This window comes from Lampetra planeri, chromosome 42 (genome assembly GCF_965212315.1).
Source record: "Lampetra planeri chromosome 42, kcLamPlan1.2.h2, whole genome shotgun sequence".
NCBI lineage: Eukaryota > Metazoa > Chordata > Hyperoartia > Petromyzontiformes > Petromyzontidae > Lampetra > Lampetra planeri.
Genome location: NC_136148.1, coordinates 3,072,345 through 3,094,823, shown reverse-complemented (window position 1 = coordinate 3,094,823; position 22,479 = coordinate 3,072,345). Strand labels below are relative to the sequence as shown.

The following is a 22,479-nucleotide window of genomic DNA, read 5'->3' as shown; positions in this document are numbered from 1 at the left end:
AGCGATTAAACCGATATTTATAACCGTGTCTGTATATGTGTGTTTAATACAAAAAAAACGCTGAATTACCTTATTAATAATGACGCGTCATCAAGTCGAGACGCAATGCACAGGACGCGCACGTGCGTGTGTGTGTGTCTGTGGGTACGGAGACTTCGAGAATTTTAAATATTATTAAGTTAACGTATCGTACATTTTCAAGTAGTGTATTTTGTTGTTATAACAGTGACCATCGTCATCACGCTTATTAGATTTAGTGCGCTAATGTCCCGTGGCCTATGTGTACAACTCGTAACAAGCATACACCAGTTACCGTATCACCAGTTTTTTGAGGTAAATAACCCATAATGCTGCCTTAGAATAGTATTACAGTTAATATAATTAACTTCTCTTAATTTGTAACGGATGTGTTTATACAATGTTGTAACCCATAGCGTGACCGAGTCAGCCGGAATTCGCTGGATCTCGGATGCTCGGAAGCAGAAATCTAACCCGGGATGTAGTTGATTGCATGGGTGTCCACCATGCATACCGGGTGCTATAGGCTGCTGTGGGGCTGTGTGGTGGGACAAGCAGAGGGCAGAAAAGCCCATTGTTGTAGTGTACTTCTGTGCTACAAACGTGTTTACCCCTCCTCCCCCGCCTTGGAATCCACCCCCTCCCCCCTTCAACCCACACTGCACAATGTGGTGAAGTATGGTCAAATAACTCCGTACGACACACACGAGGCCCTCATCCAGCAGCGGATATGTACGTGTGTTGTATGCAAGGGGTGTAACTTAGCAATGTTATAAAATAATCCAACTGTTGATAGGTAATGGTCACTGACTGTATTTAGATTAGTCATACATAGGCTGACCTATTGCTGTCCTGGTGTCTTTAATGTAACTTCAAAAAGTACTTTAAAAAACTCACAAATGTTTTCTCATAAACGAAGGCATCAATGTTTGTAACTGCCCATTCAAACTGTTTGTTCGAAAAGCTTTGGGATCGAAAGGTCTAAATGTTTCCACCCTGTCGTGTCGTGTGTGTAAAGTACATGAACAAGCTGCCATGCTGCAAGCCATCTCCAAGCACCCGGGCTTCAAGCTCGTCTGCGAGAAGTCCCACTTTAGCAACGAGAAGTCAAAGCATGACCGACATCTCAAAGACCATCACTTCGTCTACAAGGTGTTGTTTTCATTGTGCGGTCATCGTTGACCAAGCTGGGACCATTGTCACACTACCGCTGAGAACCCAGTTTATTGGGTTGCCTCGGTTGGCGAGATGTGAACTACCTCGCCAGGTATACAAGAGGTCGTGGGTTCGACCCTGACGCCTGTGTATTTGGAGTTTGCATGTTATCCCCATGGTCGCGTGGATTTTCCTCCACATTTGGAAACATGTGTTTGTAGTATTTGGCTGCTATAAATTTCCACACGATAAGCCACTTCATTGGGCTATCGTTTCTAGCCAGGTCGCTTCTGAAAATAAGCTATATAGCTCAGTGGGCCTTACCTGGTAAAAAAATATACGTAGTTTAATCGCATGCGGCTTTACCAACATTTAGACGAAGAATCTCAGCGATGCTGGCTCAGACCTCTGAGCCATCCGACCGTCTTATAATAATAATGCAATTTATAACGCGCGCAAATTTGCGGACCTAACGGCCGCAACTCAGAGGCGCGGAGCCAAGCTCAGAGTCGCTCGAAAGCACGTGGTTATAGAGGTGAGTTTTTAAGTGTCTCTTGAAGGGGAGGCGATTGAGGTGATGCTGCGAATGTGCAGAGGGATAGCGTTCCAGATTGTTGGGGCTGCCACCCAGAAGCGGCGCATAGACATGACCATCCTGGATCTTGGTATCAAGAGGAGGTCGTGAGTTGCGCTGCGCAGGCATCTGCCGTGTGCTGAGCTGCAAGTCGTCAATAATGAAGGAAGGTACGGCGGGCAGGCAGATGTGAAGGCATGGTGGCAGAGGCAGGCGATCTTGTATGCAAGTTTAAATACTCATTTGAAAGCCATACCGTGCTTTACATCGGTTCTCATCGCATTGTCAGTTGTCATTTGCATGTTAGGCAAAACACTCACGCCCGGCGCTAGTTACGACAGAACAGGATTGGCAACACTTTGCCTTTTGAAATACTCCACAATACGTGTGGTTTTGCAGAGCTTTTTTGCATTGATGTAGTTGTATTCAAATACACATATCAAATGTCTAAACTTGCTAAACATCAGCTGCGGATGTACGGTTGAGAATAAGGATTTCCATTTATAAGGCACTTCAATGCCTAAGAAAATGTAAATATCTTCCATCACATTTCAACCATTCCAATAGTCTGCTGCAGTCGAGCCAAGGGGACCCAAGTGGCAGCTGTCGGGTGTGGCATAAGGTGTACACATCACCAGTCAGCAAATGAGCATAATTCTGCCTTAAGGGTGACGATCTTCAAATGGGGGTTTGTCCTAATTAAATAATTTACGAGTATACTGTTAAATCTTCTTGGTTCTTTCGGTAAAGTCACGGCCACAACGCAAGCAGCCGTCCTCAGGTGAAGAACAGGTCTGCCGACAGAAGTGAGAATAATTTTGTTATGTTTTATTTTTATTATTTTATTATTTCCCTTCTACGTGACTTTACCGAAAGAACCAATAAGATGAATCCCTGCAGTCACGAAAGCTTTAAATCGAAATATACTGTTAAATTTGGACCATGATGCATGGCCTACACTTTTCAAACGTTAAATAATCTTTGACGACAAATTAAACGGTGAGGCCCAAGTGAGAAGGCAGCTTGAGAATCAAGATGTGGAGTCCGCAGCCTCGGCGTGTGCCAGAGGTCGCAAACGGGTTTTGATTCCTTACCCGTACCCGGCCGCACCAGGGTCGCAAACGGGTACCCGTACCCGGCCGTACCCGTACCCGGCCGGGTATCTGGTAGGGTACGAGTATCGGGTACCCGGTTGCGACCTCTGGCATGTACCCCGTTTTCCCAGGTGGAGGTATTCATACCAGAGTGCCAACTGCTACCCGAACCCATAGCCGCCCTGTGCAAGGAGGTCAACCCTTACCTCCGGGTTCGGGGCGTCCCAGCGGCTGCCTTCCTGCGACAAGACTTCATTCAGCAATTTGTCTCCCAAGGTCAGCAATGGTGTGTGATTTACATAAAAGACAAAATTCATGGGACCTCCTTTGCCGGTACCAAAATATGAGAATACGTTTGTCCCTCTTTTCAGGCACCGTTTGAGACTTCGCTCGAAAGAAAGCTGTCTCTGGTGTGGACCAATTAGTTTCAAAGACAATGCCAATATATTTTCAGAGTATGTTTTTTGTTTGCATTCTGCCCACAAGTATTGTGGTTAATGCAGACATTATTCCTTGTAAAAGGTTTCAGTTTGGTATTTTAACATATTAATACCTGTTTTGTTGCCAGAAAAAAGGGGAAAACCTCTTCTCAAGACAAAATTCCTTGACTGGTTGTACTGTATAGATCTACAATGTGTTTTTGGGTTGTACCGCATATTCAGCATTACGTCAGAAGTTTTTTTGCTGAAAGCTTCTTCACAAACTGAATCTAGTACCTGAGGAAGTGCCACCACGTGGAGCGAAACGTCAGACATCATGCCGAACAACACGCGGTACAGCTGAACAACACATCAGAAAAAAACTATGATCTGCCATTGTCCAAATGTCCATAATGAAAAGTCTTAAGAGTTTTGCGTTTTTCTTTACAGGGGCGATTTATGCATTGTCTTACAACACTCGGATAGACCAGGACAACACACTGGCCCTGCTGCCAACAGGTAAGCCAGCTGCACACAACTCTACAGATATAAGTAAAACTAAACAACATTTACGTATTCAGGACTCGCTGAGTCACCAGGTCTTCAAACTTTTAAATTTCAGTTTGAGGCCTACATCAGGATGTTTGGCCAATTTCTTTTTTTTTTTAAGTATGTTGCATAGAGAAGGAAACCAGAGTACAGTAAAACCTTGGATTGCGAGCATAATTCGTTCCGGACAACGTGTTTGTAATCCAAAGCACTCGTATATCAAAGCACTCGTATATCAGTTGTGATCACGTGACGCTCGGCAGACAAAGCGTAAACACGTACTACTCGTATTGCAAGACCTCGCTGGTTTATCAAATTATTATTTATTTAAAAAAATTGCTCGTCTTGCAAAACACTCACAGACCAAGTTACTCGCAATCCAAGGTTTTACTGTACTCGGAGAAAAGTCACACCTATAGGAGGGAAAGCACACCAACATCCACACAGACAGGTCATCACGAACCCACTTGTTACACTGACATCTGCTTCCCAACTTGCAGCTCAGCAGGTTTAGGAGTCTCGCAGTGCATTAAGAAACCTGCATGATCCACCACCCCCAAGAATCAGAATCTTTATTCATCCGGGAGTAATTCGAAGATCTACCAATGCATTCACAACAACGATTCTATTAACTCCGACTATCAACTCCCCAGCCTAATGGACGTTATGAAAGCAACACCTGGAGTTTAGGAACAGCTGATCAGGGACTATGTGCTCAGTGATGTGACATTTGTGTGTTTGCGCTCGCAGGAACGTTGATACTGAGTGTGACCAAAGATACGTACGAGGAGCTTGGACTGCAGGGTCAGCCGTCGCAGTACACCGGCCGGAAGCCCCTCCGATATGGTAACCGTTCACCTTGCTTCTCTATGCCTTCCCAGTACCTCGGAGATTAAACTAAACTTGCTGTCAATGAGTTAAACTCCAGGATTGTACGATGTTATACTGGTAGGAACCTCCAGGTTACACCAGCCCACAGGGGATTATTGTGTCCGTCATGCAGGGAGGGACTGGGTGGGGAGGGAGGGGCTGGGTTGGGGGGGGCTGGGTGGGGAGGGAGGGTGGGGCTGGGTGGGGAGGGGAAGGTGGGGAGGGGCTGGGTGGGGAGGGGCTGGGTGGGGAGGGTGGGTGGGGCTGGGTGGGGAGTGGGAGAGGTAGGGCTGGGTGGGGAGGGGCTGGTCACCCCGTGGTGCCCTTATAAAACTCAACGTTTCACCTACTCACGCCGGCTTGTGCCCACCCTCACAGTCGGGCATATTTGCGGAATACACCACGCCGCCATTGACCCTGGCCATTGACCGAGCAACCCAACGTTCCTACCAGCTCCCTCCGCAGGACAATGTGTTCTCCCTCACAGGAGCTCGTGGAAGTGATCCCGACCCTGACGCCTGTATCTTGGACTTGCCATGTTCTCCCCGTGGTTGTGTGGATTTTTCTCCGGGTCCTCCGATTTTTCCCTCCACATTTAGAAACATGAGTTGACAGTTTTTGGCTGCTATAAATTTCCACATGATGAACCACTTCATTGGGCGGGTCTGACTTTTTGTGACGCCGTGTGACGAGGGGGGGGGTGGTCAAAAATCGTCCAAAATCGCGTGACGTCATTTATGGATGGCCCCTAATGAAGTTGCCATTGGTGCTTTGGAAATCACATTTCACAACCTCTTTCATTCTTTTGTAATCTGTACAACGTTCTGCTGCTGATCTCCCTCCCCTAAGTCGCTCCGTTCATCACCCAGCTGCTCCTTGGCCAACATGCTCTTTCCTCTTCCCTCCGACTTTGCTCAACAGGATGATGTAAAGTTGTTGAACTTCTTTCGCACCGTACGTAGCCAACCATGCTAATCGAGTTACACAGTCGAACCGTTGCAGCTTTCCCCTCCCAAGTATTGCCAGTAGTGGTTTGTGTAACCAAATAATTTTAGTCACCTCCTTCGCATTATAGCTATCCACTGTTTTCCCCGAATGCACCTGTGACATCCACACTCCGTTCCCATTCCCTCCACTCTGCCCCACACTGATTCCACTTTGTCTCTCCCGTTCATTGCTTCCGTTTCTAAAACTTGCTTTGCCCTGGGTTTTGCATCGCCGGTAAGCCATGGAGAGCGTCAGCACGATCTGAGGTTCCTCGCCAATTCATCGGTCTCCCTGCCCTGCTCCACAGTGATCAAGCTGCAGCTCACTGAACCCGCGATGGCCCCGGGAAGGAAATGCTACGAGCGAGCTGTGTGGGCCCTCTCCGAAAAGGTGCCCTTGCGCTTCGATGTCCTCGTCAGCTGGCAGCCGCCTGGTGGGTCCCTCAATTCGTGCCGTCCTCTTTAGGGAGCCGCAGTGGCGAGATGTTAACTACCTCGCCAGGTATACAGGAGGTCGTGTGTTCGATCCCGACCCTGACGCCTGCAAATTTGGAGTTTGCATGCCTCTCTCCCCCTTGTCGCGTTGATTTTATTCGGGTCCTCCTGTTTTCCCCTCCACGTTCAGAATCAACATGCGTATTTAGTATTTGGCTGCTATACATTTCCGTATGATAATGCGCTTCGTTGAGCTATTGTTTGTGGCCAGGTCGTTTTGAAAAAAATCTATATAGCTCAGTGGGCCTTACCTGGTAAACAAAAAATTGTTTTAGTTTAGTTTACAAAAATGTACACAGCCCTTTGTCAGGCAACTGATTTTGAGGGCCCTTCCCTCATTTGACCACGCTGGTCAGCGTAGTTTGGTGTAGAAGTACAGAAATGGGTTTTTCTGCACTACCCTCTTCTGCCCACGATGTGGCTCCTCAGCCTATATAGACAACCTGTTGTTCATGGGGGTCGACAATCAAAGCACACTCAAGACTCAAATTCCTGCTTAGCTTCGCAAGTCTTTGTCTTTCTCTTACCCTCTACTAATCCTTGCACTGCCTGTTCTCTCAATGTGACGGTGATGCCGCCTACACGATCGCACCGTCAAGAAGGGAAGGCGGCAAAGGCACCCGCAAAGTTCTTTGCCGAATGGGACTGCAGGGAGGTGCGTGCGGACGTGACGGTGAGGCCGGTGGCCGCGCGGGCCTGCCCCGCGCTCGACAGCCTCAGCCTCCAGCCAGAAGACGGGGTGGCCTGTGGGGCCCAAGACTTCTTTGATTGGCTGGGAGCTGTGTCATGTGACGTAGACTGGTGAGCGTGCGATTGGCAGGGAGGTGAATGTGTGTCAGAACCACGGAAGAAATGTGTGCACGTGCAATGTGGGCAGCCGAGGGCAGTGAGGTCAAATGAATTGTGGTACTGTACTTATTTGCTCCTGTGTTTATGCCCTCTACCGACCAACATGGTGAAGTACTCGTACAGCCCTTTGTCAATTCACTGCTAGATGAAGGCCTACTCATGCCGCGTGGGTCGCGAAGTTATTTAACTATAATTCACCACACTGATAAGTGAAATTTAAATACTGTGAAAGCTATAGCTCCGTTGTTCACGGAAGAACATTGGTGGGATACATGTCGATGCTTTTAAATAAAATCTTATTTGATTAACTTGGGGAGGCCTTCAACCAGCAGTGGATTCACCATGGCTCCTGCTGATGATTTTGATGAACGTGAATGGATCACCTTGTATATGCAACTTGTATGTTGTTAAACTCCTTTCCTGTTGGTGTCGAGGTTCCATACCCTGGCTTTGGTAGAAGGCGGTACAGCAAATGAAGACTACACCTGTTGAGTCTGTGTTGCCCCCTCGCATGCGTGGTGTTTCCTCTGGGTGGTGCGGTCACATGTAAACACACATTGCCTGCTAACATACAGGAACGCAGGAGATTGAGAGGGAATTTTGTGCCAGCTCCAAGTTAAAATCATTATTATTATAACGGAATAATACATTTTAAAAACATGGTTCGCTTTGATCTCTCGCGCAGCTCCAGTGACAGCTCTGCGTCGATGAGGTGCCCGGAGCCAAGCCTGCCCATGGGCCCCAGCCTGCTCTGCTCCATCACGGGTCTGATTCGGCCCGACACCGTCATCCGCCTCCTGTCCGCTCTCAGGTGCTTGCGAGTTCCCCGCCGTTCCCGGAAGCACTGCTTACCCAGTAAACACGTGACGTTGGGGCAGTGTTGTTCCAAAGGTTCCGACTGCATGGCGATATTGGCCAAACGTTCCATTTTAACTGGGTAGTATCCGATATCTGATGAGATGAGAATGCCAACAGATTTGGTCATTAGTCAATCAATTGGTAGCCTTAACTTCTGAATACAAACTCATACGTTGCAGAGAATCATGGGTAAAACAAAGGCTCCACAGTGGCGTTATGTTAACTACCTCGCCTGGTATACAGGAATGTGTGGGTTCGATCCCCGACCCTGACGGCTGCTGTATGTTTGGAGTCTGCATGCCTCTCTCCCCCTAGTCTCGTGTATTATTTTTTTCGCTGCACATTTAGGAGCATGCATTTAGAGTACTCACTACACTTGAGACCTCTGTTTAATCAAAGGCGGCTTACCTGGATTAGAACCCAGCGTCTCATCCCATCAGTGCCAGCTCAGTGCTTTGCCCTCTGAGCCACCCGGCCACCGTCACTCCAGTTATAATTTCAGTACCTCGTGCATGTACATCATTATTTTCGCATTAAAGATCGTACAGTGTTTTTCAAAAAGTACAGTGATACCTCGGTTCACGAACGCTTCTGTTCACGAACAACTCGGTTCACGAACAGAAAAGTTCATAAAAATCTGCTCCGGTTCACGAACTCCGCTTCGGTTCACGAACCGGAGCCGCGGCAATTTCAATGCTATTTCCAGGCTGTCACATGGTCGTGACTTCCTGTAGGAAGATCGTGGAGAGAAGAAGAGACGCAGAAAGAAGTACTGTGAGTACTGTGAAGACACTTTCAGTGACTTTTTGCTTTTTGGTGTGCTTTGTAGCACATACAGTACTGTACTGTACTACTGTACTGTACAATACTGTACTTACTGTATTGTACAGTTCACCCGTTTGAGTGCTTACTGAAGTCATCTCAAGCAAGGTTCTCTCTTTATACATTACTATACTGTACAGTACTAATGTGTATTGTAATTTGTTTAATATTTTTGTGCTTCAAAAACCAAAAAAAAAGGTCAGAACGGATTAACCGGATTTACATTGAACCCTATGGGAAAATGTGCCTCGGTTCACGACCAATTCGGTTCGCGACCAGAGTCAGTTCACGAATTAAGTTCGTGAACCGAGGTATCACTGTACTCATGATTTCAAGGTAGTGTTTTATATTTCCGCCCCTGAAAAGAACGTGTTATTCATCGAGCGTCAAAATTGCAGGGTACAGTAAAACCTTGGATTGCGAGTAACTTGGTCTGCGAGTGTTTTGCAAGACGAGCTAAATTTTTTAATAAATATTAATTTGATAAATGAGCGAGGTCTTGCAATACGAGTAGTACGCGTATACGCTTTGTCTGCCGAACGTCACGTGATCACAATTGATATACGAGTGCTTTGATATACGAGTGCTTTGGATTACAAACACGTTTCCGGAACGAATTATGCTCGCAATCCAAGGTTTTACTGTATAAGATTACTCGGAGCTGAAAACGTTATCTGAAGCAGCGTTCAAACCTTTAGCGGCCAGTAGGAGGCGTCAGACTGCCGCGTGTGTGACGCTAACGGTTAACCCCATCGGGGTCGTGGAGGAACAGCACAGAGGTCACAAAAGGGCCAGAGGAGTGGAAAAATGTGTGCCTCCAGCGAGTGAGAGCCACGAGGAGATACACAATTTATAAACAAGCCTGTAAATTAGTTTCAGTGGCAAGACTGCAAACAGTAAGGGGTAAATAATGCATCAACATGCATTTTCTATATTGTTTATTCATTTGTACGCTTGCATGGTGAGTAATTTTAAACGCGAAATGTTCAAATATAATATTACATCTTTACAGATGTATGACTACATCATGTTCAGGGTGGAGGCATAGCAAGGTTAGTGAACTGTGTTCTGAACCTAGCACCCCGAGTTCCGTTCCCAGCCTCGGCTGACATCATTGGTGAATGATATCTGAACTGGAATTAAGCTTTTTATTTATTTAAAGCTTTCGTGACTGCAGGGATTCATATTCTTGGTTCTTTCGGTAAAGTCACGTAGAAGGGAAATAATAAAATAATAAAAATATAAAACAATAAAAATGCTCACGACGTTTCGACTGCAACACAAGCAATCATCATGAGGTGTGAAATCCACAGAAAGAAAATTTGAATTTTTTTTTAATTGTTTTATATTTATATTATTTTATTACTTCCCTTCTACGTGTCTTTACCGAAAGAACCAAGAATATGGAATTAAGCTGCTTATTAAATCAGTAGATATTTTCTGTGGCCATATGATATACCGGCACTTCTCATAACACCAACTATGTACAAGTGCACTTCTTAGAACGGCTCCTAAAACTAAACTATACTATATTTCATTTGACCAGGTAAGGTCCACTGAGTTATATAACTCGTTTCAGACGCGACCTGGCCACAAACAATAGCCCAATTATAAGTGGCTCATCACGTGGTTACATATTGGCGCTTCTACATTTACACTATGACCGCTCTCTTCTTGGTTCTTTCGGTAAAGTCACGTAGAAGGGCAATAATAAAATAATAAAAATAAAACATAATAAAGTAATAAAATAATTCTCACGACGTTTCGGCCACAACGCAAGCAGCCGTCCTCAGGTGAAGAACAGGTCTGTCGGGAAGACAGCGTCTGAATTATTTTATAATGTTTTATTTGTATTAATGTATTATTTCCCTTCTACGTGACTTTACCGAAAGAACCAAGAAGATGAATCCCTGCAGTCACGAAAGCTTCAAATCGAAATATGACCGATCTGTGTGATTGTATGATGACACCCCCCCCCCCTCCGGCAGGCGTTACTTTGAGGAGCCAAAGCTGGCGTGCTGGGCGACGTTGACTGCGCACGGCTTCGCCGACTCGCCCGTGTCATGGGCAAGCATGGAGCACGGCTTCCACAAGGGCGGAGAGAACCTGCAGACCCTGCTCGCCTTCGCCAACGGAAACTACTGGCTGCTCCGCGCAGTCGGCACCAACGATGGATGCCCGTCCTGACGGCGACGCGGGCCCCGTGGACGATGACATCCGGCAGCTGGGCAGCAGCCACCGCCGATGACGGACACGCGCGCCCTCCGGAGGCCGCACGGACTGAGTTAGGAATGTAAAGTCTGCCATTGCGCAGAATGTTTTGTATGTAGCAATAAAGTGTAATTGTACGAGACTGTAAGTGCGAGCTGTTTAAGCTTTTTACGCAACCGTAGTCGCGTGCGTTTTTGTGGACCCCGCCGCGTGTCGTGTCCATAACTTTTTCTGGGTCGCTTGTGTTGTACTGGGATGTAGATGGGTCTGGCTTGTAGCACATGGATGAGAGCATATAATAGAGGTATGCAATGAATTACGAAGAGGTTTATGGCTGGTGGCCAAGACTCGCATCAAGAGTGGCAGCCAAAGAAGGGAACAAGCCCAAGATGGCATCCACTTGCAAGACGAAGCAATTGGCTCGTCTTGTTGTGCAAGTTGCGAGATGGATTGTTACATGGCAGGGACATAAGAGGTGGCGATTGCTTTGGGAGGTATTCATCTGGCAGTGGATTGATCATGACGGATGGTGAGGACAACTGCGTCCAATGCGCTCTCCCCCCCCCCCCCCCCCTTTGCCGCTGGTGAGCCATATGGCCGGCCACCAAACTAATTTCTAGAACGCACGCTTCACTGCCTCTCCGCGTTTCAGTGTCGTCATTTCACAGCCACTCGACTCCCCACAAACGTCCGTCGCAATGCAACAGCGTTAACCGAGTAATTATTAACCCGCCGCAGTCAACCGAAGCCGAGGATGATCTAAAAAAAAAATGTTGCCTGTCCCTTAATGATTACAAAGTAAGTTAGCCCTCCCGCTACTGCGTGAAAGTACAAAGTCAAATGCAGCCGGCACCTTGGCCACCAGTTGGTTAGGTTTAGGTCGCTGCCTGAGAAATGAGCTCTGGGCCAGGTTGTCGGAACGAAAGTGACATCAAATTTGGGGTGTCTGGCACATCATGGCCACCGGCTCCTCTCGGGGCAGAGTGTGGGGTTTTGTCTGGGAGCCCACGGCCCAAACGACACAGGAGGAGGAGGAGGACAAAGAGACAGGACGGCAACACGAGCGAGGGGAAAGCGGCGGCGAAGGGACGGAAGCTCCCTGGCGTCGCGCTTTTGTTGACTGAAGGTTCTGGAGATTCGTTCCAGATCTGCAGTCTGAAGGTAAGAGGGCCTCCAGTGCACGTCTGTGTATCTGTTCGGTAAAGGAGCGGCAGTGTAGCGCTTAGAGCGCTGCGCTACGAACCCGGCAACCCGAGTTCGATTCCCGCTTACCAGTGACGAGTATCTGAACCGGTTCTGGGCCTCCCCTAGGTCGACTCAGCCTCAAATGAGTACCTGGTGCAGTGTGTAAACGTCGCCACTGGGGGAGACGGTCGGCCAGGTGTGGTGCTGGCCACCCAACCCCTCGTGTGCTGTTCCGGCCTTCATAGGTGTCAATTCTAGATTTGAAGCTTTCGTGACTGCAAGGATTCATACTCTTAGGTTTTTTTCGGTAAAGTCACGTATTAATAAATAGTTTAAAGCGATTTGAAGAATGTTTTATTTTCAAAATGGGAATATGGTTTTGGGGGGGGGGGGCAGAGCTTTAGCTTTGTGACGTCATATTTGAGGGGGGTCTGACTTTTTGTGACACCGTGTGACGAGGGGGGGGGTAAAAAATCGTCCAAAATCGCGTGACGTCATTTATGGAAGGCCCCCAAGGAGGCCGCTACAAAGAGTAGTGCTCTCTCTTTTAGATTTGAAGCTTTCGTGAAAACTGCAAGGATTCATCATCTTTGTTTTTTTCGGTAAAGTCACGTAGGTAAAAAATAAAATAAATGAAAACAACTAAATTAAATCACGACGTTTCTGGCGCAACACAAGCATCCTTCTTGGTTCTTTGGGTAAAGTCACGTAGAATGGAAATAATACAAATAAAACATCATAAAACACAAGCGTCCTTCTTCAGGTGGGGGACAACGTAGCGAAAGCGCAACCGTTTAATTATTTCATTTTTTACCTACGTGACTTTACCGAAAAAAACAAAGAGTAGTGCTCTTCACTGTACGTTATGCACGACGACGACGACGCTAACTAACCAGCCTTTCGTGCTGCCGGACACCACGGGCAGGCGGGAGGAGGCTGCGGCGGCGGTGGCGACGCAGAGGACTCGTCGCCCGTGCGTCGTCAGCACGGAGGAGCCGGGAGCACCCGTGCGCCTGCCTGGGGCAGCCCGTGCGGGCACGTGGCGCAATGGCCGCCGTCCACGTGGGGCGGCCATGCCTCGTCGCTCCTGCGCTGCACCGGCACCGCGCTCTCTGTTGCCACGGCGACGGAGCACAGGGGGGTCCACGGGTGCGCGCGCGCACTCACTCAGCCGTTGATGCCCCCCCCACCGACCGACCAACCCCGACCTCCTGCCATCACCTTTACCACCCCTGCGATTTATTTATTACTTATTTTCTCAAACTCTTAGGTTTTTTCGGTATAGTCACGTAGGTAAAAAATAAAATTAATAAAAGTAAAAATTTAAAAATTTTATATGATATCTTATCATGATAAAAAAACTCCTAGCCAGGGGCCTACCCTGGCTCCTCCCCCCTCAACCAGTATATATATACAAGGTCGGGTCTCTTGGAATTTCTCTTTACTTGATACAGCAATCGTGCTGTGACGGTTCCACCTGAAGACGGAAGCTTGTGTTGTCTCCGAAACGTCGTGATTTTTTATTTTACTTTTATTAATTTTATTCTTATTTTTTACCTACGTGATTTTACCGAAAAAATCTAAGAGTATGAATCCTTGCAGTCACGAAAGCTTCAAATCTAGAATTATTTTCTCAAGTCACTCATTTCAAAATGTCACCGATGGCCTCGAGCTGATGAAGGCTAAGGAATACTGGATGATGTTGTGTGCCCCTAGTTATATCAGACACTGGGCTCGTTCATAGGCATGCAGCCAGGGATGAATTTCAGCTTGGTCCCGTTCAGTAATCGAACCGATAACCAGTCCAGTAATCGGTTAATTAAATAACCGGATATCCCGTCTCTACACCGCCTGCTGAGATGCTTCTGAATCACCTCCGTGGCAGCTAGCCACGGCAACAAGAGTCTGCAATCTTGTCCTCTCGTTGCGCAGGAGGTCACCGGCTCCATGGCCGAGGGAAACGTCGTCTCCCACCGGCGACCCCCGTCGCGGCCGAAGACCCCACGCTCACACGGCCGTCCCGACCCTCCCGACCGCCGAGTCGCCCGCTACGCCTTGGAAGGAGAACGAAAGGCCAAACCACGCCAACAAAATGCGCCGCGCCACCGAGATGCACCTGGCAACGCCGCGGATATATTTTTCTCCGGACGGCGCGACGGCCGAGCGACGGCGGGGAAGGTGCGGTGGTGGCGCTGGTGGTGGCGGTGGTGGCGGTGGTGGCGGTGGTGGTGGTGGCGGCTGCGTTCTGGCCGAGCGGTTGTTCTCGCCTCCCAGCGGAGTCTGGAGGGAGAGGGGAGGAAGGTCGCGGGGTCGAGCGACGGAGGGCGAAGCTCACGCGGCGTCGGCCCGGCGTCCGGCAGGGCTCGGAGTGGAGGACCGCGCGAGCCGGCTGGAAGTTTGCGGATCGTCTCTGCTCGGGTGCGTCAACGATGCCGCTGGTGGACCCGGTGGGGGCCAAGGTGGAGGAGATGTTGGTGGGCCACCGGGTGAACAAGATGGCCAGGAGCTTAAGGACGAGCGCCTGATCGAGGTATCACAAACTAAACTAAAACTCAAGTTTTTTTTGTTTTACCAGATAAGGCCCACTGAGCTATATAGCTCTTTTTTTTAAAGAAGCGACCTGGCTATCAGCAATGATAGATCAACGAAGTGGTTTATGTATGTATGTTGAACTTCTTTTGCACCATACGTAGCCAACCCGGCTCATCATGTAGAAATGTATAGCAGCCAAATGCTCTGAACGCATGTTGATTCTAATTGTGGAGGGGAAAACTGAAGGACCCGGAGAAAAATCTACGTGACCACGGAGAGAACGTGCAAACTCCAAATGTACAGGTGTCAGGGTGGGGATCGTATCTACGGCCTCCCGTATAGCAGGAGAGGTAGTTAATATCTTACTCCAAATCGTTGCTTCCCAACAGCGCAGCCTCTAGGCACGCAATAATGAATCCATCCTTGCGCTCCCGATACACGCTTCGAATTATACTCGAATTGAAGAATAGAAAAAAAACACCGATTTTGTAGAGTTCATGGTGACACATTCGGTTGAGCGTGGGGGTCACATAGAACACAAGGGATCACGCACACAGAAATAAAGCGGAGGGCTGCTGGCAAGAAAGGTGAGAAAATGGGCATTGGGGATAGGGAATTGGGGGGAAACCCCAGTGGCGAAAAGAGAGGCTATATAATAGAGAGGGGGACAAAGGAGGAGATTCGAGAGGTCTCGCCATCAGGATCCGTGCTCGTGCGCGACGGGTGTTCGCGTCGGTGTGAAGTTCTCCACCAGCAGGACAACACGTTGTCGTCGCCCTCTCACCGGCGCAATTGCCAGTTTCAACCGACTAAAGTTGCCCGCTCGCTCGCAGGCGCAGCAAGGCGACGAGGAGACGGAGATCTTCCCTTACCCAGACGTCCTCCCGGCACCGGCGGGCGCCTGCAGCCTGCGAGACCTCGCCGCGGCCGCCGACAAGATCGCTGGCGGCGACCTCGGCGACCCCGACACGCCGGACTCCGGCGACGGCAAACGGGACGAGCGCCGGGCGGCGATCCACGGGGCTCTGGGAGGGACGCCGTTCCTCTGGCGGCTGCTCCAGCTGCAGCAGCTGGAGGATTTGACGGTGACGAGCGAGAAAGGCGGCCTCCTCGGCCCCCGCCGCCTCCGACGCCGCCGGTCAGCGTCGCCGCGGTCGCCTCGTCCCGCGACGGCCCTCGGCCGCGCAGAGGAATGCGGTGAAGGTCATGGGTCACGGAGAGGCAGCGTCGTGTCGGGCGGCGTGTGTCCCGCGCGTTTGGTGTTCGCCGGGAACTTGAAGTAGCGCCGTTTTCGCCAGGCCACGAGAATCGTTGTCCCGTCATCGCCGTCGTTAGCCGTTGGAGATCCACCGCTCGATGATGAAGGCTGTCGTATGTCTGAAAAGTCAATTATTTAGTGCGTTGTCCTTCCCCCGCACCTCCGATGAGCACGGTTGGCTACGTACGGTACGAAAGAAGTTGAACCCACGTACGTGCACCTTTCACGGTCCTGCGTAGCAACGATCCATCGAGCTCCTGCGCATGGGCTGATTTCATCGCTTCGTCTCCGAGGTGGATGTCCTCTCGGGCGTGCTTCCTTCCTTGGGTTGCCACTCCCCCGGTGGTCCCGTCCCTTCGCCATCGTCCCCTTCCAGCGACAGGTCCAGCGACAGGTCCAGCGACGTGTCCCGGACATGTCCTGCACGGAGGCACTTTTACTTGAGCCAATACGATTTGCGGAGCATGTTCTCAAATCGACGTGTTCGTGTTGATATCGCTCGAGGTAATTGCGAGCGTGCGCCTCTCCGCAGTTCCAGGACAGATGGTGGAAATGAGCTTCGCAGTCAGTCGACGTGAAGAGTTTTTTTTTCCAAAGCGCCAAGTATGACAATTCAAACACTCTTTTAGAATGCATAATACAGGGATTTTTTTGGGGTTAGAACGCGTAAATATTGGTCGCGAGTGTTGAGTCTATGGGCAGTGCTGAGTCTATGGGCAGTGTTGAGTCTAAGCGCAGTGCTGAGTCTATGGGTAGTGTTAGTCTATGGGTAGTGTTAGTCTATGGGCAGTGTTAATCTATGGGCAGTGTAAGTCTATGGGCAGTGTTAGTCTATGGGCAGTGTTGAGTCTATGGGCAGTGTTGAGTCTATGGGCAGTGTTAGTCTATGGGCAGTGTTGAGTCTATGGGCAGTGTTAGTCTATGGGCAGTGTTGAGTCTATGGGCAGTGTTGAGTCTATGGGCAGTGTTGAGTCTATGGGCAGTATGCATGTACGTCTGTTCAACTTCTTTCGCACCCTCCGTAGCCAATCGTGCTAATCGGAGGCGAGTTCCAGGCTTTTAATGTAGAATGCAAGGGAACCTGCACAAAAATGTGTCATGATTAGCACACGATGTAACATTGCGATCCCGGCAGGGAAGTTGAAACAACTGTGGAGGCCGCGCGCGCGTGGTGGGGTAAAGTGTGGGTACTCGCACCGTTGCAAGATGTCTGGCGCAAAGGTGGAAGAGTAGGGCCCACTGTCTTCTGGTGGCGATATTTCTGCGAGACAGCAATGGCAGGGCTGCATCTTAATCTTTTTAAATTTACCTTCACCAAATTAAAAGGGTCTTGCTTTAGTGTCAGACCAGTTCTTTTTTGTGTTTAAGGAGGGTCCTTGCTTGGGATGGTCAGCAACCGAATTCCTCTTTGTTTGAGCGTTGAGCACGCGCGGGAGGAAATCACAATGACGCGTAACAACAACAACAACAACAAAAACTCTCATCGCGGGGCAGGGGGGGGAGTTCGCGATCGCAACCCGAAACGAGAGAGAGAGTCGAGCGACCGCGACCGCCCCCACAATTTATCGCCCCGCGCCATTCGAGACCCCTCGCTGAATGCCTCCAGGATTAGCGGGAACATCGTGCTCATATTTAATCGCGTAGGTACCAGAACGGAAAGTGTGCCTCCGGCGAAGAGCAGACGTTGCCTCACTCGTCCGCTCCGGTTTCGTCTGTGAGAGGAGCTGCGCACAGCTGATGACTGAAACGCCAAATGCTGACCGTGCACGGCCCTGCGCCCGCAAATGGCTCGTACGCATGTGCCGTGCGTTGAACTTATTTCGCGCCGTACGTAGCCAACCCGTGCTAATTGGAGGTGCGGGAGAAGGACAGGAAACCAAACACCGAAAGCAGTTCTAAAGAAATTAGTTTTCAATTTGGACGATGATTTAAAAGCGCATTGTTCCCAGTGGCTTCCCAATATCGGAAGGGAGAGCGTTCCAGACGGCCGCAGAAGCGCATCCGAAAGCGCCGCGCAATGCGGTGACCACCTTTGCTCGGACGGCCATTGATCCGACTAAGTTGGAACGATGGATGCAGAATGACGATCGCGCAGGTGTGCTGCGTGCCCCGGGGCAGCGTGCCGAACTATTCTGGAGCGTATTTCATTGACCTCCCGAGCTGAAAAGAGGTAGAGGGGAGGGTCAGGGGGGGTCAGGGAGTGGCCAAGTACGAATCCTAAAATGCACCGAGCCACCTGAGACCCGGCACCCGGCGCACTTACAGAATCAGCTGTTCCAGGCGCAGGGCACGCACCACCCTCCCCCCACAAGCCCCCCCTAACCCCTCCCCACGCCCCCCCCCCCCCATGCCCTCCGTGAGTCGATGCACAAGGCTGCCCGCCTGGCCTCGCCGCAAGTGGCAAGGCAGCAGCCGCACCAAGACGGAAAAAAACGCACGAGAACGAGGGACCCGTTCGTCGGTTTGCAGAATCAGAATCGGAATATTTATTTATCCTGGAGGAATCCGACGAGCTGTAAAGCTCTTTTTAACAGACGTCCAGTCGCGGCGGGTGAGAAGAACGTTACAGCAACAAACAGCACAAAGTACACAGAGGGTAAACAAATCACCCAAACAAATACAACTAAACCATCCACATCCTACCAGGCAAACCCCACGGAGGTATTGCATTCATTTCTCAAAAGCGACCTTGCTAAAAAAATCACAGCGCAACAACGTGGCTTATCATTTGGACATTTTCGGCAGCAAAATAATCGCGGGCGGCCACGCGGCCCAGCTGGTGGCGCCATCGCCGCTCGTTGCAGAGTTTCGTGGTTTCGTGGAACCCAGCGGCCACCCCGGTTAATACTGTGGGTGTGTTAACCGCGAATGCACCGTCTGCTGCTCAATGTACGTAAAAAATAAGATAAAGTGACGGTATTTTAAAGAGTAGGCTGTGCGTGTAAAATATGGCGCCTTTGTGATAGCCTTGTTACTACACGCATGAATCTACGATCAATTAAGTTCATTCCGGATTGATCTTGAAAGTTCCAACATTGGGGCTAAATATGACATTATCCTAAATGTTTCGGGTTGATCTCAAATTGTGACGTCAATCTTCCACGCTATCCCTTCCGCACCTTTCCAGGCAAAAGTTTGTCACATGACATCATGATGACGTTGCTTCGCCTTAAACTATAAAAATGCGCAAATTAAAATAAATGTTTGACTGATGGAACTCTAGAAAAAAAATTCTAAGATTAACTGTTAACATTCATAAAAAAACGAATTAATGTGGCGCATATAAAATGTAAGTTATTCAAGGCGAACAAATATGAATCCGAAAATATGAAATCACCAACTTTATGACGCTTTAACCCCCCAATATCTGAAACTATTGAATGCAAAACTCAACACCAACAGGAGAATCCACCTTCAGGGCCCCCCCACCAGTTCAATACGGTCGCTCGTGACCATTATCAACGTAGCGACGCATCGATGAACCCATCCTCACCGCTCGCGATGAGTCGCATTCTTTAAAGGGCGTGAGTCGATTGTTTTTTAAAAGTCGCGTGCGGTATGGTCCGGTCGGTGGGGCTCAGTGGCAGTCACCGGTGGTGTGGGGCCGTCCATAAATGACGTCACGCACCTGGGGGGGGGGGGGGTCAGACATTTGTGACAAGGGGAGGGGGGGGGGTTTATAAATGTGACGTCACATCAAAATGCTAACTTTAAATACATATAGACAACACGTTCTACTTAATTAAATAGACTTTTTTAATAAATGTTTTCTCCTACAACATCAGAGTGCAGCGGCACATTAAGTAAGCACGTTTAATTTATTTTTGGGGGGAGGGGCAGAGCTTTGTGACGTCATATTTGATGGGGGGGGGTCTGACTTTTTGTGACACCGCGTGACGAGAGGGGGGGGGGTCAAAAATCGTCCAAAATCGCGTGACGTCATTTATGGACGGCCCCTTATCACGTGGGAATGTAGAGCAGCCAAATACGCAGAGCGCGTGTCGATTCTACATGTGGAGGGGGGGGGGAATAACGGGAAGACCCGTGGAATAATCCACGTTGCCACGGGAAGAACGTGAAAAGATCCAGGCGACGGGGTCGGGGTCGAACTCACGCGTTCCTGCACGGAAGGCGTTCACATTTCGCCACTGTGGCACCTGGGCGCTTCCACCTCGAGAGTTTTCAAACGGTGCTGAATGTGAATGTGCTCTTCTCCATCGCTGCCCCCTTCAGAAAAAACGGTCAGCATCAAAAATATGGTCAGCGTGAATTATTTCGATTTAAAGCTTTCGTGACTGCAGGGATTCATCTTCTTGGTTCTTTCGGTAAAGTCACGTAGAAGGGAAGTAATAAAATAATAAAAATGAAACATAATAAAATAATTCTCACGACGTTTCGGCCACAACGCAAGCAGCCGTCCTCAGGTGAAGACCAGGTCTGTCATTCAGACGCTGTCGCCTCGACAGACCTGGTCTTCACCTGAGGACGGCTGCTTGCATTGTGGCCGAAACGTCGTGAGAATTATTTTATTATGTTTTATTTTTATTATTTTATTACTTCCCTTCTACGTGACTTTACCGAAAGAACCAAGAAGAACATGAATAATTTTGAAATGCTCAGATTATTACTTTTTTACGTAACGATGCCGCACTCAGCAGCTACGGTCCGTTGAGATGTACGCCTCGCCTTGGCATTAAGAGATGCGGGTTAGGACAGCGGTCCCCAACATTTTCGGCACCCCCAATTTAAATTATAATTACGGCCTTGAGTCCAAGAACCCGGATCTATAGCACACAACTGACAAAGTACTCAGAGGAGGACTGCATTGGATCAGATTAACTCAAAATTCGAATTCGTCTGCAGGTCACCAGCTCATCCTTCGACGCCCTCCAGCTGACCGCGAGAGCAAAACCTCGTTGTGTTGTTCGTGTTTTTCGATTGCCGTCATTCCATTCGTGAATAAACAACCCAACGCGGACACTAAATATATCGAGCGCACGAGTTATTTTAAAACGGCACGCGCACGGACGATGGAGAGTGCCGTGAATATCAAACTCGAGGATAAGAATCGTGGTTTAATACTGGAGGAATCCGATGAGGTTTCAAGCTGTTTTTTTTCTCAGATGTCCAAATAGGGGGGCCGGGTCAGACCCCCCCAAGTTAACCCCTGACCGCAGCCGTTCCTCACATCCGAGCATGACAAGGGCGGTGACTTTAAGGGTAGCTCTACACGGCCCTGGTGAAACGGCATCACCTGGTCATCGCTTGACGACGCTGGTTTGTATTGACTGGCGAAACGTCGGTCTCGAATTGTAAATGTCGTGGGTGTTTACTCTCCAACACACACCGGTGTGCCGTGCCAGTAACGAATTGCCACCTTTTGTTTACGTGGCAAACCTTACTGGCCGTGTCGGGTGGCGGCGGGTTAAACGACACATTTATATTTACGCGATCGAACCCCCAACAACAACAAAAACCCCTCTACTGTGCATTCCCTCGTTGTTAGGCTGCCGTGATTATGGCCATCGTTCAGCAACCGCGGCCGTGCCCTTACAAGACTTCTACTTACACCAGCGGTGCGCTTGCCTGCATCTGACCCTCCCCACATATCCCCAGATCGCGTTACTAGAAAACCAAAAATGTCACCCCTCCCACCGGCCACCCAATGGAAGTTATGCCATGGCAACAGATGGCAACTGTGCCGGTCACGCACACCACACACAATACTCCACCTTTCTGGGGGGAGGAAAATAGCTTCATAGCTCATCGGATTTCTCCAGGTTAAAGACATATTCTTCGAGTGCTGGGGTCGGCAAACTTGCGGCTCTTCAAAGACTGCTTCGTGGCGTTGCTTATTAAGGGACCACCACCGTCTCGTATCCACGTGCATTGCGAGATGTTAACTACCTCGCTTGGCATACAGGAGGTCGTGGGCTCGATCCCAACACTGACGCCTGCTGCTGTATATTTGGAGTTTGAAAGTTCTCCCCGTGGTCACGTGATTTTTTCTCCAGGTCCTTTGGGTTTTCCCTCCACATCAAATTTTTTTTTAGTATTTGGCTACTATAATTGTCCACATAAGCCACTTGGTTGAGCTATCATTTGTGGGCAGTCGCTTCTGAACAAGCGGCTAATATAGGTTGGTGGGCTTCACCTGGTAAAATTAAAGAGTTATTATTTTCTACTGATTTACTCACCTTTTCTCTACTCGGCAAACCTATCGTGTTTGTATTTTGCTTGTTTTGTTACTTTCTGACCCTGCCCCACTGGACATCTGCGAAAAAGATCTTTATAGCTCATCGGATTCCTCCAGAATAAATATTCTGATAACGATAGTCACTGGACAGCCCCGCCGATATGTTGAATTACCAAGAGCTGGAATGTAGCCAGATTTAAGTACAAAACCACGTAATAAAGTGCACGGTTATTTTTCGTTGTCCAGCCATTGGTGAGCCAACGGAGACCATTAATTCACTACACTTGAAGACTTGATTAAATCCTGGACAGCTGTCTGGGTTCAAACCCCAGCATTTCAGCAGTGCCAGCTCAAGGGTTCAAACCCACTTGGGCCACCTCACGATACTTTAACATTTTTATGCTACAA

The 22,479-nt window shown here is 49.1% G+C and overlaps 2 protein-coding genes across 3 annotated transcripts; both read left to right on the top strand.

The window, feature by feature from the left end:
• Positions 1–60: 60 nt before the first annotated feature.
• RPP40 (ribonuclease P/MRP subunit p40) lies at positions 61–11,040 on the top strand. Of its 2 annotated transcripts, none has more exons than XM_078613779.1 (9): positions 61–144; positions 1,037–1,170; positions 2,973–3,117; positions 3,711–3,779; positions 4,560–4,655; positions 5,974–6,099; positions 6,763–6,961; positions 7,695–7,820; positions 10,678–11,040. In XM_078613779.1, the coding sequence occupies exons 2-9, from the start codon at positions 1,054–1,056 to the stop codon at positions 10,874–10,876; spliced, it is 1,077 nt and encodes a 358-aa protein (XP_078469905.1). In that variant the 5' UTR covers positions 61–144; positions 1,037–1,053; the 3' UTR covers positions 10,877–11,040. The 2 variants fall into 2 exon arrangements, with proteins under 2 accessions (XP_078469905.1, XP_078469904.1); XM_078613778.1 differs by having other exon boundaries at positions 62–144; positions 6,760–6,961.
• A 423-nt stretch (positions 11,041–11,463) lies between these two features.
• Positions 11,464–15,900, top strand: LOC144732231 (uncharacterized). Its single transcript, XM_078613629.1, has 4 exons — positions 11,464–12,061; positions 13,011–13,234; positions 14,018–14,615; positions 15,451–15,900. Exons 1-4 carry the CDS (start codon positions 11,795–11,797, stop codon positions 15,898–15,900), a joined length of 1,539 nt encoding a protein of 512 aa, XP_078469755.1. The 5' UTR covers positions 11,464–11,794.
• Positions 15,901–22,479: the final 6,579 nt, after the last annotated feature.

Bases quoted from the DNA above. Each gene is read 5' to 3' on its own strand.
- RPP40 (XM_078613778.1), top strand. From the start codon at position 1,054: ATGCTGCAAGCCATCTCCAAGCACCCGGGCTTCAAGCTCGTCTGCGAG. The intron at 3,118-3,710 runs GTCAGCAATGGT...TTTTCTTTACAG, and splicing joins TCAGCAATTTGTCTCCCAAG to GGGCGATTTATGCATTGTCT. The intron at 6,962-7,694 runs GTGAGCGTGCGA...TCTCTCGCGCAG, and splicing joins GTGTCATGTGACGTAGACTG to CTCCAGTGACAGCTCTGCGT.
- LOC144732231 (XM_078613629.1), top strand. From the start codon at position 11,795: ATGAGCTCTGGGCCAGGTTGTCGGAACGAAAGTGACATCAAATTTGGG. The intron at 12,062-13,010 runs GTAAGAGGGCCT...CACCACGGGCAG, and splicing joins TCCAGATCTGCAGTCTGAAG to GCGGGAGGAGGCTGCGGCGG. The intron at 14,616-15,450 runs GTATCACAAACT...GCTCGCTCGCAG, and splicing joins AGGACGAGCGCCTGATCGAG to GCGCAGCAAGGCGACGAGGA.